Below are 15,873 nucleotides of genomic sequence, written 5' to 3'. Positions count from 1 at the left end.
GAGGGGAAAAAAAAAAAAAACAAAACCAAACAACAAAAACCACACAAACAAAAAAACAAAACAAAAAAAACAGTAAAATACCATCTTTTCATTAGGTCCGTAAAAAGTCTGTTTTGCTGTGATTTAAAACACTCCTCTCCCCAAGTTTTTCTTTCAAAGATCAGATATTCATGTTTTGTGTGTGCGTGTGCAAAATCTTATTCTAATACTATTTTTTCCATTCTTGTTTTCTAAAATGATTAGTGCTGCGTGCAGGATACTGCCTGCCAGTGGTGTATGTGTACAAGATTATGTGTGGGAGAGCTCAACCCAAACAAAAACATTCACCTCTCCCTTTACAAAAAAGAATGCACAGCCAAACACACTGCATGTAATCCTAATCGTCACCTCATTTTCCACTTCAAGGCAGTATGATCTACACAAGATATGGGAGCTGATAAATGATGATACAAGTTATTTATTGTTGTTTTATGTGTGATATAAAATACCATTTTGTGGGCTTGTGTACTGTACTTCAACTTCCTTACTCTTTGAAGTGTAAGAGGGAGTTTTCCTGTCTGTGACGCCCTCCACGCCTTTTCTTGGTTTCAGAAATCATGCAGGAAGCCCAGCATCAGAGGATAACTGGTGGTCGGACTCAACAGCAGCCTTACTATTCCATTAATTTCTGCAGAGTTACATCAAAGCCCTTTCAACTCCTTCAGTCCACGAAAGCATCTCTGAAACTGTCCCATTTGCTTTTCTTTTGATAACAGCTATTGGTGTTTTTCCTTTGAATTGAATCATACTTGGGCTAACCTTTTAAGACAGTAGCTAATGCAGCTGTATTTTTTGACAGGGCCTGCAGAATAAACGGGGTCAAACATGGGTAAGACTTCCCCAGGAGCTCTCCAAAGGGAAGCCCAGCAGTGTAAGCAGTGGTGCTTAAGGTTTAGTAGCTGGCCTCCTTCCTCCAGAGGTAATCATGAATCAATTTCCTTTACGATAGGGAGCACTGGGCTGCTGGATGCAATGAATCCTTTTTAATTAGTCATAGAAGAGAAGGCCTAACCACTTGTTTAAAGGTCTCAAAACATCATTAAGAGGAGATGAGGGTGCAGTCTGTGACCAAATTCTGCTTTGAATAATTACAGTGTTGCTGCCTACACTTCTCCTCCATATTCAAGTAGATACAGCATTCTTTGCTACTTGGCATAAATGATTTTGTGTGCTAATAACTACTGCATTCCAGCCTAGGGGTGGTGGCATCTAGGAGACAGCAAAAATTCATTCCCATGTGCGTGTTGGAGGTGTTGCTGAAGTTCAGCCGTTGCCAAGCGGGGAGAAAGAAGCAAACCCTTTGTCAGCTCAGTGGTAGTTGCTCTCGGAGAGTCGCAGAGATGCCCGAGGCGGCCGTTCTTGTGCCCCTGAAGAGCGTTTCTGTTTCCTGTAATGGCAGCCACAAAATGCTAATGTGTGTGGAGCAGGACGTGTCATTTCCTAGTGCGCTGAACCAACACCACCGATAAATATTTAGGACAGATCAGATGGTCTGAGCGCATGTGCTGAGGAGGAATGCTGCACTTAGCTAAACAAGTAGGCATTATCTGAGATCCATTTTAAATATATGCTGTCTCTGTAATAACACTGGGTGGTTGCTCCAGATACAAAATTCCAGTTAATCTGCTGTGTCAGTTTGGGCTTGCAAATCCAAAAATATCTTATTAGTGATTTATGTCTTTCATTGTTGTTCTTTTTTGTCATACGGTTATCTCTGCCCACGCACTGCTACCTAATCTTGTACGTTTTGCGTGCTGTTCCTGTGGTTATTCCGTGAGAAGAAAGCTTGGTGTCACCCACAGAGCAGCACATGCCTAGCTCTGCACTTGAACATCAAGTTTCTTGGGTGAAGGTGTATCTGAATTTTATCTTTCTAGAGTGAAAGTAGCTAGTTTACCAAGAACCAAATTATTTCTCAAGATGCTAGGAAAATATTTGGCATAGACTTCAGCGCCCCAGTTAAAGCTTCAGAAAACACAAAGCTTTGAAGAGAACTGCAAGCTTTAAATCCTTTATGTCTTTAATTATCTTTATAGAGCTGAATAATATCCTATGTGTGCGCACACTGCTTGAATTAATTTTGTGTTGATTAATTAAGGGGAAACTTCTTTTCTTTTACCTTTACCCTACTCCCTATAATCCTGCAAGCCAGCTTCTGGTGGAGTTAGCTTCAAGCATTCATTAGCATAGCCTGGGCCTTTGACATACTGCACTGGTGATTTATGCTTGTGAATATTCATTGTAGCAAATCCCGTGGCTTTTCTGCTCGCTCTGTTTTTTGGAGAGTACCGTGCAAGATATAAAATCTCCTTGCAACCTGTAACTAATTCCCTGGGGTAGAAGTTTGCTGCATTTGAATCCCTCTGCATGCATGACAGCAAAGAGTACCAGTAGTGCAAATATAGCATTGTGTATCAGAAAGGAAGGCTGTATAAAAGGAGAGGTGGTCGAGTAGTTGCCTAAGTTCACTGTGTGTGTGTGTGTTAATACCAGTCAGCTTCCACCCATCTTGAAGGCTGTCATGAGAGGGCAGTTAGGAGAAATGCAAAATAATTCTGAAAAGAGCAAGGGAATCAGAAAAGAGAAAAGGATCATCTGTGAGAGAACAGGCAGGGGGTAATAGAAAACACTTCCAGAGTTAGAGGCAAAGATACATGAAAGAACAAGTAGGAAAAGAAATGCCACAAGATTAATTTTCCTCTGCTGTACAGTGACCAAAGTCTGAAACTCTCAAATACTGTTTCCATTTCTGACATAACTTCGCTCTGTGACTTTGAGAAAGCCTGGTTTCCTAAGGGTGCCATCTGAGAAACCCTATTAGTTCTTCTGCCGTTTGAGCTAACCTGTACTAAGATAACAGGAGGGAAGAAATTTATTATTTTTAGGGAAAGAAATGACAGACTAACTGACCTCCATCTACAGAAAGTTATTTCAGTGCCTATATAGAATTTGATAGCCATTTTTTTGTCAGTAAGAGGAGATTCGGACATACTGCAGCGTGCTGAAGCATCTTAGTTTCAGCTGATGAACTTGTTCAGAATATCTGTGAGCTTTTATTGAGCATCACATCTGCAAAGTATCTTCATACCAACTGGAAAAGGTTTAGAACGTTTTCTGAATGTACGATGACTGAACAAGTGTTTAACCAATACAAAGGTGGGGTGTATATGCTGACATTATTCTGCAGAAAAGTTTCACTGAGTGATGTACCTTGGGAGGAGAGCAAAGGGGGATGAGAAGCTCTCCCAACTGCTCATCTCCTTGCCTCTAATTAGCAATCACTGTATAAGAGTGCCTTTTTTTTTTTTTTTTTTTCAAAAATGCAGATTTATTATTTTTTTAATAGGATTGATATGTTAGTTTTCTTTTTGTACAGAAAGTTTTGTACAGTTCTGCTTTCTGTGCTGAAGCTGGAAGCTTCAAATGGAAATTTAACGCTTCTCATATTAACTTACTGGTATTTTATTGATAAGAAATATTAAGTACTTATTAAAGCGATCACATACAGATATTTCTTGCTTCCATCATTGTTGAAATGAAAAGGTAATTTTTTCAGACCTTTTAGAGGCAAATGCTGTGCAGATTGCAAAGGTACTCCCAAAGAACTCACAAGGCGTTCAAGGCGAAGCAACAGGCAGCTGAAGCAAATCTCTTGAGGGTGAGGGAGGGAGAACTTGGTCACAGAATGGCATCTTCCATGCTGCCTGCACGCAAAGTCTATGTGCTTATGCAATGCTATCTTCCTTTCACTGAAGTCTCAAGAGTTTTGTCTTGGAACAAGTTGGGCCAGGATTTTACCATTTCAGTGGCTATTTTTTTGGTGATTTTTTTTTTTTTTAAATGAATTTAAATTGACACAGGTAATAATATATTCTTTAGCAATCTTAACTATTTACCCAGGCGATATTTGCTGTTTCTCATTCTGGTTTCTATTTTTACATTTGTACCATCTTCTACATTAGCTAGTACTGGTGAATGCTGTCAAAAATACATCATACATTAATTAATCTTGAGAGCTCTTTTGATGCATTTTGATTTAAATATGCTTATCTTTAAAATACAGAGTCCTGGATGCTCAACTACAGTTGAGCATCTCAGCTACACTGGCTTCTTTGTTTTTCAGTAGCCAAATCTTATCAGAAAAAATGGCAGTATTCTGTGCATTTATACAAAAGTTATTTGTCCTTAAAAGAAAGAGCCATAAAAGGGGAGCATTTAGAACGTTGCAAATGAAACCAGTCGCAGAGCAAATCGATTTATTCTAAAAGTGAACAAAATGAGCCATGTTTGTTGTTTTAGTGAGAGAGAGATGGAGGTCAGCCCCTGTATTTTTTTTTTTTTCACTGAGCCCTTGGACATGGACAAGTAGTTAGCATGATATAAAAGAGGGCATTGTGGCAAGGCCATAATTGGAAATGATAGGTAAATCTTAGTGAACAATCTACTACCAAGTATTTGGAGTGATTGGGATATATGGGAGAAAGTCATGGAAAACCCCAGGATGAGAATGATTAAATTGGGCTCAGGGGTTGGAGGAAGAGATTGAGGTGGGGAAACTGAGCCTGTGTGTAGTGGGGAGCATTGTACCTTCAGCCACCATAACCAAAAATGACTATATTTTGAAATAATAAGCAATGTGGAAAAGTCAGCTACTTTTAATTTGACACTTCTCTGTGCTTAGCAATGACGCTCTTCAGAAACTCTTAGTGATATTACTGGGGATATTATTTAAAAAAAAAAAATCTTGAAAATTCAGCTTCGTGTTTAGAATAGTGATAATCAATACACAATTTCTTCAGTATTTATCGATGATTGTTTTAAAGTGAACCTAAGAAATTAAATGAAATTTTTTTTGCCAGCTGTCCACCACCATAATGTTGGTAGACATGCCAGCTCATTTACTGGATACTTGAAAAATCATGTTTGTATGTTTTGAAAATATTTTTCTCTGCAGACTGTATTTCTCATGGTGGCTACAGTTAGATAATGTACGGAATTGGAAGGTTGAGTTTGTGTTCTTTGTTTTTCTTCTCCATTTTTATAGCTTCCTCTTTTAAGAAAAATTTCCAACTGACCAATTAAAAAAAAAAACAAACAAAACCAAAACTCTAACAAGCAAACAAATGAAAAACTAAAACCCCAAAGTACGGTTTCCTTGGGGAAGTTAAGTCTAAACAAGTATACAGTAATAAATATTAGCAGAAGAATTAAATGATTTATTAGAAAATCTTTACTTAGGAAAGCTGCTTAACTCTTAGAACAGTCGGTGGGGTTAAAACATGCGCTTAACTCGAAGCACATCCCAAGGGCTTTCCTCATTTTCATTTTACTTGCTCAAAGAACTTCAGGTTTGCATCCTTTTCTTAGGTGCAGTGGATATCGTAGCAATTTGAGCAAAATTAAAGCATTCCTAAAGCAAAAGAGTGCATCGGAATGGTGTTTTAAGAATGAAGTGCTTGCTTACTGCTTTCGTACTGTTTGAAACCTTTTATTTCTGGCTCTTTTCCAATGTGGAAGGAGTTTGTTTTCAGAGAAGTATTGTTGCCAAGGGACGAATGTTGACTGTGTTGTGTTTAAAACAGGCTGATATTAATTACATTCTTTTAGCTATTCTCCTTCTCTGGATAACTTTAAAAGGTCCTTCCAATTTCCAGAATACTTAGGTAAGCTCTCAGAACATGAACGCAGCGTCTCGTCATTTACATGAAGAATGTATTAAATAATTGGCAAGAGCTGAACTCATTTTTGTGCACAGTCAAGAAATGTTGGTTTCAGATGATTACACTAATTAATAACATACAACAGCATTAGTGAATGCAGTGATTTTCCTCCTTTTCCTCTTTTATCTTTAAAGTCTTTATCTGAGCCAGTTGTCAGACAGCCTGTGTGGAGAGCTGCTTACTGTGTTAGGCCAGAGGAACAGGCTAATTTTTTTCAGGACCTATTCTGTGATCGGGGCAGCATGATCTGGAGAAAAGTCAGTCTTCAGGGTTTTCCAGTTCCTCATTGATAATGCAAACCTAATGTTTTACACTGGGTTTTGGTTCTTTCAATGCTGATTTACTTAAATTGCTGCTTCTACAGAACAGTTTTGTGCAAGCCTCCTTGAGCTGGGCTAGTGCTGGTGGTCCTGGTGATGATGGGACTGTTACTGTGCTCACGCCACCAGAACTTGAACAGAATGTTGTTTTTTTTCCCAACTAGCTCCCGAAGACTGAGCCCAGCTCATGTTTCTTAGTCTTTTGCCTGTTTCAGAGTTTTAGATCATTTCGTTCTGTACTAGGTAAAATGCCAGTTTCCAAGTATTTTTGCTTAATACTCAGTACTTTAAGAAATACTGGGTCAAGAGAGCATAATGCACATAACAACTGTGCAGAGCTTACCTTAGGGTGCCAACCCAGCTGCCTTGCCCTACTTGTGCAGGAGGCCTAGAGGAGAATAAAACAGGCTGAGCCAAAGCAGGTGAATTTTCCCTGCCAGCCCCCTCCTCCACCTTCCAAGTCTCTTTGCAGACTTGTTTTGGGGCCTTCTCGTCCTTCCTTCAGTGGGATGAGTTCAGTGTGTCCTGTGAGTTTTTGGGAGAAGAGCTTCAGCGAGGTTTTATGAGTCTGAACTCCAGCCCTGCTTGCTTGTGGCACTGGCTGCTGACCAGTGATTGATCTCCTCCCTGGGTGCCGCATGCATGCGGCCCAATAGCTTATGCTCAACTTCTCAAAACCCTCCTGGGTAGCTATAGGCCTGCTGGACATGGCTGAAGGCCAACTTTAGTGGTCAAAATCTTGTTTTAACAAAAGGTTACATACTTCTTGCCAACTATGAGTTCTCAATAGAGGCATGTGTTTCTTCCCTCCATTCAGACTACAGAAGCCAGCCTTCCTACTTACTTGAATCCCCATGTGAAAGCTCCCTTTCTCTCAGCTTTCCTGCCAGTCACGATCCTTGTCACTCATTAGCCTCTTTCTGCTTTCTTGAAATCTTGCTTTAATCCTGACACCTGTCTGGAAACTTCTCCTGGTAGAGATAAGCATTGACTTATTGTTTTGATTAAATTCTCTTGATCTAGTTGTTTGAAAAAATAAATGTTACTCATCCCAGTTGTCCCTCAAGAGATGGTCCTTATATTCAGTTCACGTTCACTTAGAAAAGATTAATGTGCGTTTACAGTGAAGTTGTCCAAGTTATATTAATCAATAAATTGGTATTCAATTTATGGATTACTGGGGAACATAAATAATTGCCTACATAAACCTGTACTGTCTCATTAGCATTCTGTTTAAATAGCTTTATATTTTTATTTGTTTAGACAACTTCAACAGAAATTTCTGAATATTCATCCGATAACGACAGCGTGGGAGAAGGAGAGACGGGCCTGGTGACCACTGCTCCAAGGTCCACTAAGAGATTACGGTCGAGGTCAGGAGTGGACACGGGGGATGTTGCAGCACGACCGGCCAGCGAGTGGCTGAGGTCTGCGCAGGCCCTTCTCCGCACCCCCGGGAAGCAGGCGGGCAAGGCCCCCCGAGCTCCTGCCGAGTCTGCAAAGAAGAGGAAGCTACTGAGGTAAATGCGCTGTCCGCCTTAAGGATTTTTTTTTTTTTTTTTTAATTGTAAGTAAAAGAATACTCACAGAAGAGTAGGACTGTATTTCAAGGATAAACATTTGAGAGATGCAAATTCCAAAAACTTAAAGAATGTCATGTATCTGTAAACAAGCAAAGAGGGCGAGAAAGAACTCAGTTCAGTTTTAAAATCTGTGGTGAAAGCTTTTGATCTTGAACTCCTGTCTACAAATTGATATGGTTTTTGCACTTCTAATAATGCTTTACAGTGCCTTACAGATGTGTGAATAGACATACTTCTTCTGTTTTAGATTGTAATCATTTCAGTGCTTTGTGCCTCTCCAGATAGTCTGTTGTACCTCTGATTTTTTTGTTTGTTTGGTTGGTTGGTTTTTTTGGTCCTCTCCAGATTTGTCAGGGTAAAATTATCCAAAATACTATATGAAAGGGGTGGATGAGCAATACTGCTGAATAATGCAGGACAGAGTGATATTTAGGCAAAGGTGGGATGTATTTGTTAATCTGCAAATTAAATCTCTGTGACTAAATTAAATACATTAAAAAGATATCTAACTGTTGAAAGAAAACAGCCTGAGCAGTGGAAGCCTGATGTTCATGATTCACTATTTCTCTAGCTAATTACAGTGCAGAAATGGTCACTTCCTATATTGAATTAACAAAAGTTGCTTTAACTTAAGTGGTATATGTAAAGGTGTGCCTCAAGCTATGGAGACTACAATTACAAACGGTGCTGCTATGGATATCTATTGTATTTTTAACAATGTCGTTCTTTCTTACTTTTTTTACAGCTGATTCTATGTACAGTAATCAATCAATCAATTACTTAAAAAGTAAATATTCACTTTAGTTAAATAGCCATACCTTATTCTTCTCTAAAAATGTTCTTTGCTATTTCAAAATGCTGACTGAAGGAACAGATTTGGAAGTCCTAATTACTGAGGATCTCTATACTTAAAAGTGCTTTTCTTGTGCAGTCAAGCTTTATTTCTTGTTACTTGAAAAACATAAAGACACAACTGTACTAGGTCAGACCAAAGCTGTAACCCCCAAAAATGCCTGTTAATGGCCAAAAGCCACTTGCACTTCACTATATGTGAAGGTAATAGGAACAGGACAAGTTTGTAGTGGTATTTTGCCCAGATGCTCTTCCAGCCTTCAGGAGTTCACTGCTCAGGAACTGTTTGTTAACCTCAGTGGATTTGTCTTTTCACAAGTTTGCTCAGTGGTTTTCTGAAGCCATAAAAACTTTTGGCTGTTTCAATAACATCCCAGGGTTAGGAGTTCTGTAGCTTAAACATGACGTGAATCTGCACCTACCAGCTTCCTTTGATGACCTCTACTATCAACAATCTTAGTGCAAAAATATATTTGACAGCAAAGATACTCTGAAATAAGTGTATGAGAGAATAAATAGCTTTAAAAACGAACAAGCAAAACCAAACAAACCACAACTATATAGAATGTAACCTGTCCAGAGTGGCCAGAGGGGCAGAGCTTGCAGGGTTTTTCACTCTTCCATCCTGTGGTTCCACCTTGGGTTCCTTTGGGAACCGGGAAGCAGGCAGGAAATTCCGCAGTTATGAGTTTTGTTTATCTAGTTATTTTGCTTGTCCAGGTGATTGTCATCTTTTCACTCTTCCTGTTCAGGGCATTAATTCCACATGTCTCTCTTTCTCATCCTTCCTTTTACTGTTGCTGGAGAACATTTTCATTGGTGTGGTAACAGTGGATATAAGGGTCTGCATCCTCAATAGGAAAGCTCAGGTTTTCAGTGCTGTGGATTGAAGGCCAGTTTGGGGAAAGGTTTGTAAGCTTCTTAATTGATGAAGTGACAACCCTTTCTTTCTGGTTATATAGCTAAAAGTTACATAGTAGTTGTTGGCTTGTCCTTTCTCCTTCCCACCTCTGCTGCAGATCGAGGCCACAGCATAAAAAGCAGCAAGCAAGGGAAATCAAACTGCAAGCTGGATCTGGCCCTCGGACTCCCACTTGGACCATTTGGAACTGCGCAGTAGGTGGAAGAGAGCCAACAGCCTCTGCTTAGCTGGGCTCTCTTTTTCCAGGCTGGTAGCTAGGGAAGCATGGCTTGAGTGGAGATGGTGCAGCTGGTAGAGCTGCTGTCTTCCCCTGTCAGTTCCTGATCGAGAGGTTCTACTCCAAATTCAGACCGTATTAGGTATGCTTACTTCATGGAAGAGTCCTGATGTAGGTAGAATAGGCCTCCTATGGTTTTGTTTCCACTTTTAAGAAAATAGAAATTATTTCTGATTTAATGTCTCTCTGCTGTTTGAGATGACTACAGCTATCTTCAAAAGTAGAGAGAATATTTTAAAAAAATTTTAGCTTATATATTCTGAAAAAAATTTATAGCATGTGTTAACAGTCTCTTCCAAATGCTTTAGGCACGCTGCAGTCTGCATTTATATTTGCATTACCTGATTGCAGCTATGCTCCTGTTACCTTAATGGCTACATTTTTCTATGTAACCTCAAAAAGAACCTCCTAACATCTCCCCCTGCCCCCAATCCCAACCAAACCCAAACAAAATACCAAAGAAAAGAGCTGTAACAGTCTATGGAAAAATTCAAATAAGTTACTTTCTACTGTTCTCTCCTCCTGGAATTCTCCTGGTGCTAAAATGGAAATCGGTGGTTGCCTGGATGGGAGGAAAGAATATTGTTTGTTTGATCCTATTACAGATGTAATTGTCATACACTACAAAAATCAAGATGTAACCAAACCAAACCAGCAGAAATCTTCAGAAGCAAGCTGATTATGGATGATTAAAATAAATTCTGCTGATCCTAGTGTTCGAAATTTGAGTGTAAATTCAGTACCTTTGAGTGGAAATAAAATGAGAAACCCATCTATGTCCCCAAATGAACATGCACAATATATGATGTTGCTTATGATGAGCAAAATTTGAAGGTGCATGTTGCAATCATCCTCTATTCGGAGTTAAATGGGGTTTTGGAAAGTGATCGCATTTGCAGACGAGAAGGGTGTGACAGAAACAATTCCTCCCCCACCATGCCTACTGACTGGTCTATTCTGTGCCCTTTTGCCAAATTCTCATTTGTCTTCATGTATCCCCTGTAATGTTAGTTTCTGTTTTCAAAATTGTTCTAAGTAAAGATTGTTCTTTCTACCATGGTCCACAGGGGAGAGCAGGTAGTCTGTACGGTGGTGTTTGTCCTTCAGGGGTGTTGCTGATCCTGGGCAGGTTCTGAAGCAACCTGAAGAGCAGTGCTGTAAGAGGTGCCAGTTTGTCATGCTAGTAGCAAGGTATCATCTCTTTCATTCACAGCCATCAATACCACTGCTCCTGGACATCCTCACCTTAAACATTAGTTTTATATGCCATCTTGTGCAGCCGCCTTCCTTTATTTAAACAAAATTGGTGATGGATGGAGTAGGAGTAGTAGAATTTTTCCAGGTACACTGAGAGATAAATGTCATTGTACTGCACATATGAGCTACAGAGAGAGCTGATAAAGAAGTGCCACTAGTGGTACTTGACGTTGAGGTGAATTGCCTTGGTGATCAGGTCAAGAGGTGTTGGGTTTTAGATGTTCCTGACCTTTTATTCCACCACAAAGTTTCAGTTTGTCAGCTTGAGTCAACACTGCGTGGGATAATGCAAGTGATTTGCAAACCTGAGGGGGGAAAGTATATACTGCTGCAAATAACAGTTTTCAGGAAGCTCTTCTTTTTAGACCTGGAATTCATGTTAATGCTACGTGGTGAAATGTCTAAAATGCACTAGTTGTAGGTCTCTCAAAGTTCCCTTGTGAAAGAAGGGAGAAATGAAGAATATTGAAAGTCTCAAAGTTTGTTACAGAGGTTAAACCAATAACTGGGTTCATTCAGTATTTATAAAGAAAAAAAACTCAAAATGCATGCGCTGAGCTTTTCTTGTCTGTAAGTAAACCTTTCTTAAATTGTTTGCTTTTTCTAGTAAGATTTTAGTTCCATCAGAAAAAAAAAGTCTGTGTTTCAGTGCAGGAAATAGATATCTTAAGTTATATAATGTTAACCCTACTTCTAAATCTGTCATGTTTCAAGAGCTTTTAGTTGTGAAGAATAGCTGCTTTAGCTTTTTGTTTGGTTGTTTTTTTTTTATATTTGAGTGGCCGTTTTTAAAACGGTAAAATAAAATCTTGGGAAATTCTGTTTAATTATCTTATATCTGCTTGTATGCAGACCACTTGCAGATCTGATCTGCTAAAATTAACTTTTGTTATCAAAAGAGGAGAAAATGACAGAATGTCCTGGTACTACATGCAGTAAAATGAAACCCGGTTGTCACGAGGCCAACTGAGGTCCTGAAAATAAAGGAAATTGCCAAGGGAGGAAGGAGCTGGCACAAATGAAGCAGGCTTTTACTCTAAAATTGGGTCTGTTCTTTCTTACATGCATCCACAAGTAGCATGAGGGTGTAACAGCAACAGACTAGCCCTTTTGACTGTCACGTTCTTATGCTGATTTTAACTATTGGATTAAGTTTTCCTTGCTAGTGAATTTCTTGTTGGATTAGGAGAGTATAACTGAAGAATATCATGGCCGCACTACAGAGGTACCACTTGTAATCACTGGTAATGTACACGGGCAAATTACTTTGTGCTTTCTGAAAGTTAAAATGTCTTTTCTTTTTTAGAAAGTGTGGGTGTTTTCACTTGGCCAGATGTTTGGTGTTATCAGGAAAAAAACCCCACATTTAGTAAAAAAACAAACCAAAACAAAACACGCTTTCCTTAAAATGACAGATTTTCCCTGATTTCATGTGTAATGTATTTTACTGATTGGAATGATTTAGCAGGTTACAGTTGTAACCCATCAGAGAGAAGTCATTTTGGTGCCTTTGGTTTTTTTAAGCATGGAGCTTGCTTTTCTATGCAAGATCTCTGCTCAGGCAAGCCAAAACCTTCAGAATTGGAGGGCAGGCTCTTCCCTTACCTCATGGGGCATGGCTGTTCCCCCATCAAAACTGGTTCCTGCAGAATCTTCCTCTTAACTTTGTTACTCTATTCTATGAGAAATTGTGCATGTGAGTCTGGCACTTGATTTTTTTTTTTTTTTTTTTTTTTTAAATTTTTTTTTTTGTCATACTGGCCAAAAAAGGGATAACATTTCTGGGAAGACTCTCCTTATTAAATCCTCTTACTTCTGCTGAGAGCCTCTGCTGTAAGAGAGGCAGGACAATCCAAAATAATTTTTTTCTATTAAGGAGTCTGAAGAGCCAGAGAGCTGTGGTAAACTTTTCAACTGTGGGTTGTTGGGTTTTTTTTCAGTGGCTGGTAAGAAGGGGATCAATGTTTTGGAAACTGTGAAAGGAGCAGGCCCCAAAAGCTTACCTATTTGCAGAGATGTTCCTAAATTATTTCAAATATTTTCTGTGAGATAACTTGGCTAAGCAGAGGCACGGGAAAATCAACTGCCTATGAAGTTTTACTTAAAATCCTTCGCTGGAGGCCATATGGGGTGTGGAAAGTGCTCACCCACCCTGTTCTCAGCAGTTACGACTGTAATCCCTCTTACATCTCTTCCTCTGCACTGTCCAAGGCAACTAGGACCTGGAAACCAAATCTCACTATACAAGAATGATGAAGCTTTGGTGTCTATGACAAAGAGCTATTTTTGATTTGCAGGAGTAATTGTGGTATAGTGACCACATGCTACTTGCAAAAGTTTAGTTGTTAAAGGTCGTATTGAGGATGTCTCTAGTATACGCTGGCTGGAATTTACAGCTGAAGACACTATAAATTCTCTAGATGGCCACTTCTGTGTAATGCAGTTGCTGAAAGATACCTCTGGCCTTCACTGTGCTATGGGGACTCACGAAGATGGTATCTTTGTTCCACATATGTTTTATGGAGGTGACCTCCTTTGTGGAACGATTGAAAAAAGAGTGGTGAGAGACTACATGGACTCAAAAAGACTTTTGGCTTATTGAACTCTTTCAAGAGAGGCTCCAAATCCTTGAATCCTTAAGACTCTAGAAGAGGCTTTCAGTACATCTGCCTTGTTCGTTTGACTAGTGTGAAAAAAAACCTCTCTGGATGGGTACAATAGATTAGAGAGTTGAAATGTGAGCAACTGGTGTGCAAGAAAATCCAGCATCCAGTGCCGTTTACTAAATCACTGCATTGCCTGTCTACACAGTTTGTATTTTTTCCAAATAAACGTGGAAGATCTTTTCTCTATATTTCTGTGTTGGCAGACGCAACTGGCTCTTGATAGCTGTGTGTTAGAAATTATCTTTTGTTTTACAGTACGGATCTTCCATTTTCCTTTTATTTTAGGTATGTACCTCGGATGCTGTTGATTTGACATGGAAATTGTGGGTTGGGAGAAACAAAAGACCCCAGAACTTGTATCAGAGTATAGTTACTTGACAAGTTTTATAGAGACTTAAAATTATTGCTGTCCACTTTGGTCTTTGCTTGTTCTGTCATATAGGAAAAGAAATTGTGTTATGCTTTGATTCCAGAAAAGTAGCCCACATTTAACAAATAGAATAATGCCAGCGGTCATGGTAATGGTCGTTCATCCAAGACGAAAGTTTATAAATCTAGTTGTTGAGTCAGAGCTTGAGTGGGGCTGATCTGTAAAGCAAAAATTGCTCTTTCTGGTCCCTTGTTACTTCACGAAGTCAACAGCTTCTGTTCTGCACTGGAGAGGAGTTGGGCCTCTGTAGAGAAGACTTGCGCTTGTGTGGCCAGCATTCTTCAGTCACGTCTTTCGTACATACCCGTGCTATTTTGTACACTAAAGGGAGCACTTGGTAGTGACTGTCAGCATTCAGTGTTGCTTATTATTTTGCAAGTTGTAAACTAGCTGATAATAGCTGACGGGTTCGCAGTGTTGACAAATTAAATGCCAGCATGCTTAGGGGTCATTTTTTCTTCTTCAGCAAGCACCCCATGGAGTGGTAATGGACAGCTGAGTGTTGCAGAAGTCAGTTACTTCGCCAGTTAACTTGGAAATATGAAAGGAGTTCTGTCCTTGCTTTGAAAAGAGAGAAGGAGGGAAATTGCCGAGTCCTGAGATGGGGATATATATTTGTGTAACGTATAGAATTTTGAAATACATGGAGTCCTGAGTATAGTGTATGTGAGGAGAGAATTCAATAATGACATGCTTAAGTGTTCACTGTTCTTGAATTCAAATGAAGTCTGGAAAGGAGTAAACTTGGATGAATGTGAGGTTATTTTTGGTAAGTGCCCCGCTGAATGAAAACCTTCATAAATAAACCCAGAGAGATCTCCAGCACTTCAGAAGGATTGAAAATGACTTTTCAAAACACAGCCTACTCACTAACGCTCCCTCTTTTTCCCCACCCCTCCCTCCCTTTTTTTCTCCCCCCTATTAACCTCACTGGAGTTGGAAGCTAGGGACCAGCAGCCTGAGCATCACAGATCAGGCTCAGTGTTATCTTTTGGTGATACTTGTCACACGGTCACACAAAACTCTTCTGTCTTGCTGTTGAAGTTTGTGTAAAGGGGCAACCACCAGAAGCTGAGCTTTTGTACTAGATGCTGAGCTTTCTTATGGTCATCAAAGCTGTCTTTCATGTGGATATTGTTGGGCATGGACAATTATGGCAATGTATTGTTTTAAATACAGTATTTAAACAAGCTCAGATTTAGTACAGAAATAGGACATGGATTTCTGCTTGTTAAATCTGTCTGCCTTCAAGGAATTAAAGGAACAAAATAGTTGTACTGAAAGTTTCATGGTTAAAAATAAAAAGGTTGTGGGCAGTGGAGATTGTATCTGAGCAGTTTGGCTTCACTGAACAGCCTTTGCATTAACAATTTGACAAAAGCATTCAATTTGTTCATATTAAAACATTTTGGGGATAAGTTTGAAGTGCTGGTCAGTAAAGTATGCATCTCAAATTACAGTTTTTATTATTTAAATACAGTTTGCCAGTTCTCTTGATTACAGGAATCATACATTAGCAATCAAAATATATTTCCCAATTTTATATATATATATACACACACACACACCAGATGTTGGGTTCGTCACGGAGGACAATTAAATGCATCGTAAGGGCTAGATCTGTGCAAAAGAGGGAGCTGAATATCTTTTTCTAAACTTTTTGAAGCAGCTAGATGTGTAAATAAATACAGACTGCAGATTAACCAAGACCTGGTACTGCAGAATCCAGTCTCCACCCTTGATGCCAACAAACCTCTCATATCTGGCAAAATTAAGCCAAACAGTTTCTGCAGCCTGAAAAGCTGAA

The 15,873-nt window shown here is 39.4% G+C and overlaps 1 protein-coding gene across 1 annotated transcript in view; it reads left to right on the top strand.

Moving 5' to 3' along the window:
- The window catches only part of SPIDR (scaffold protein involved in DNA repair), a gene marked incomplete at its 3' end in the record, with an annotated part of 207,009 nt that overhangs the window by 47,600 nt on the left and 143,536 nt on the right, over positions 1 to 15,873 (top strand). Inside the window, exon 6 of the mRNA XM_082337127.1 lies at positions 7,343 to 7,599. Within this exon, the coding sequence (XP_082193253.1) occupies positions 7,343 to 7,599 (257 nt within the window). The remainder of the gene's footprint in view (positions 1 to 7,342; positions 7,600 to 15,873) is intronic.

This window comes from Platalea leucorodia, assembly GCF_965183815.1.
Source record: "Platalea leucorodia genome assembly, chromosome: 1".
NCBI classification, from domain to species: domain Eukaryota; kingdom Metazoa; phylum Chordata; class Aves; order Pelecaniformes; family Threskiornithidae; genus Platalea; species Platalea leucorodia.
Note: the sequence above shows the minus strand (reverse complement) of the source record. Positions and strands in the feature narration are given on the sequence as shown.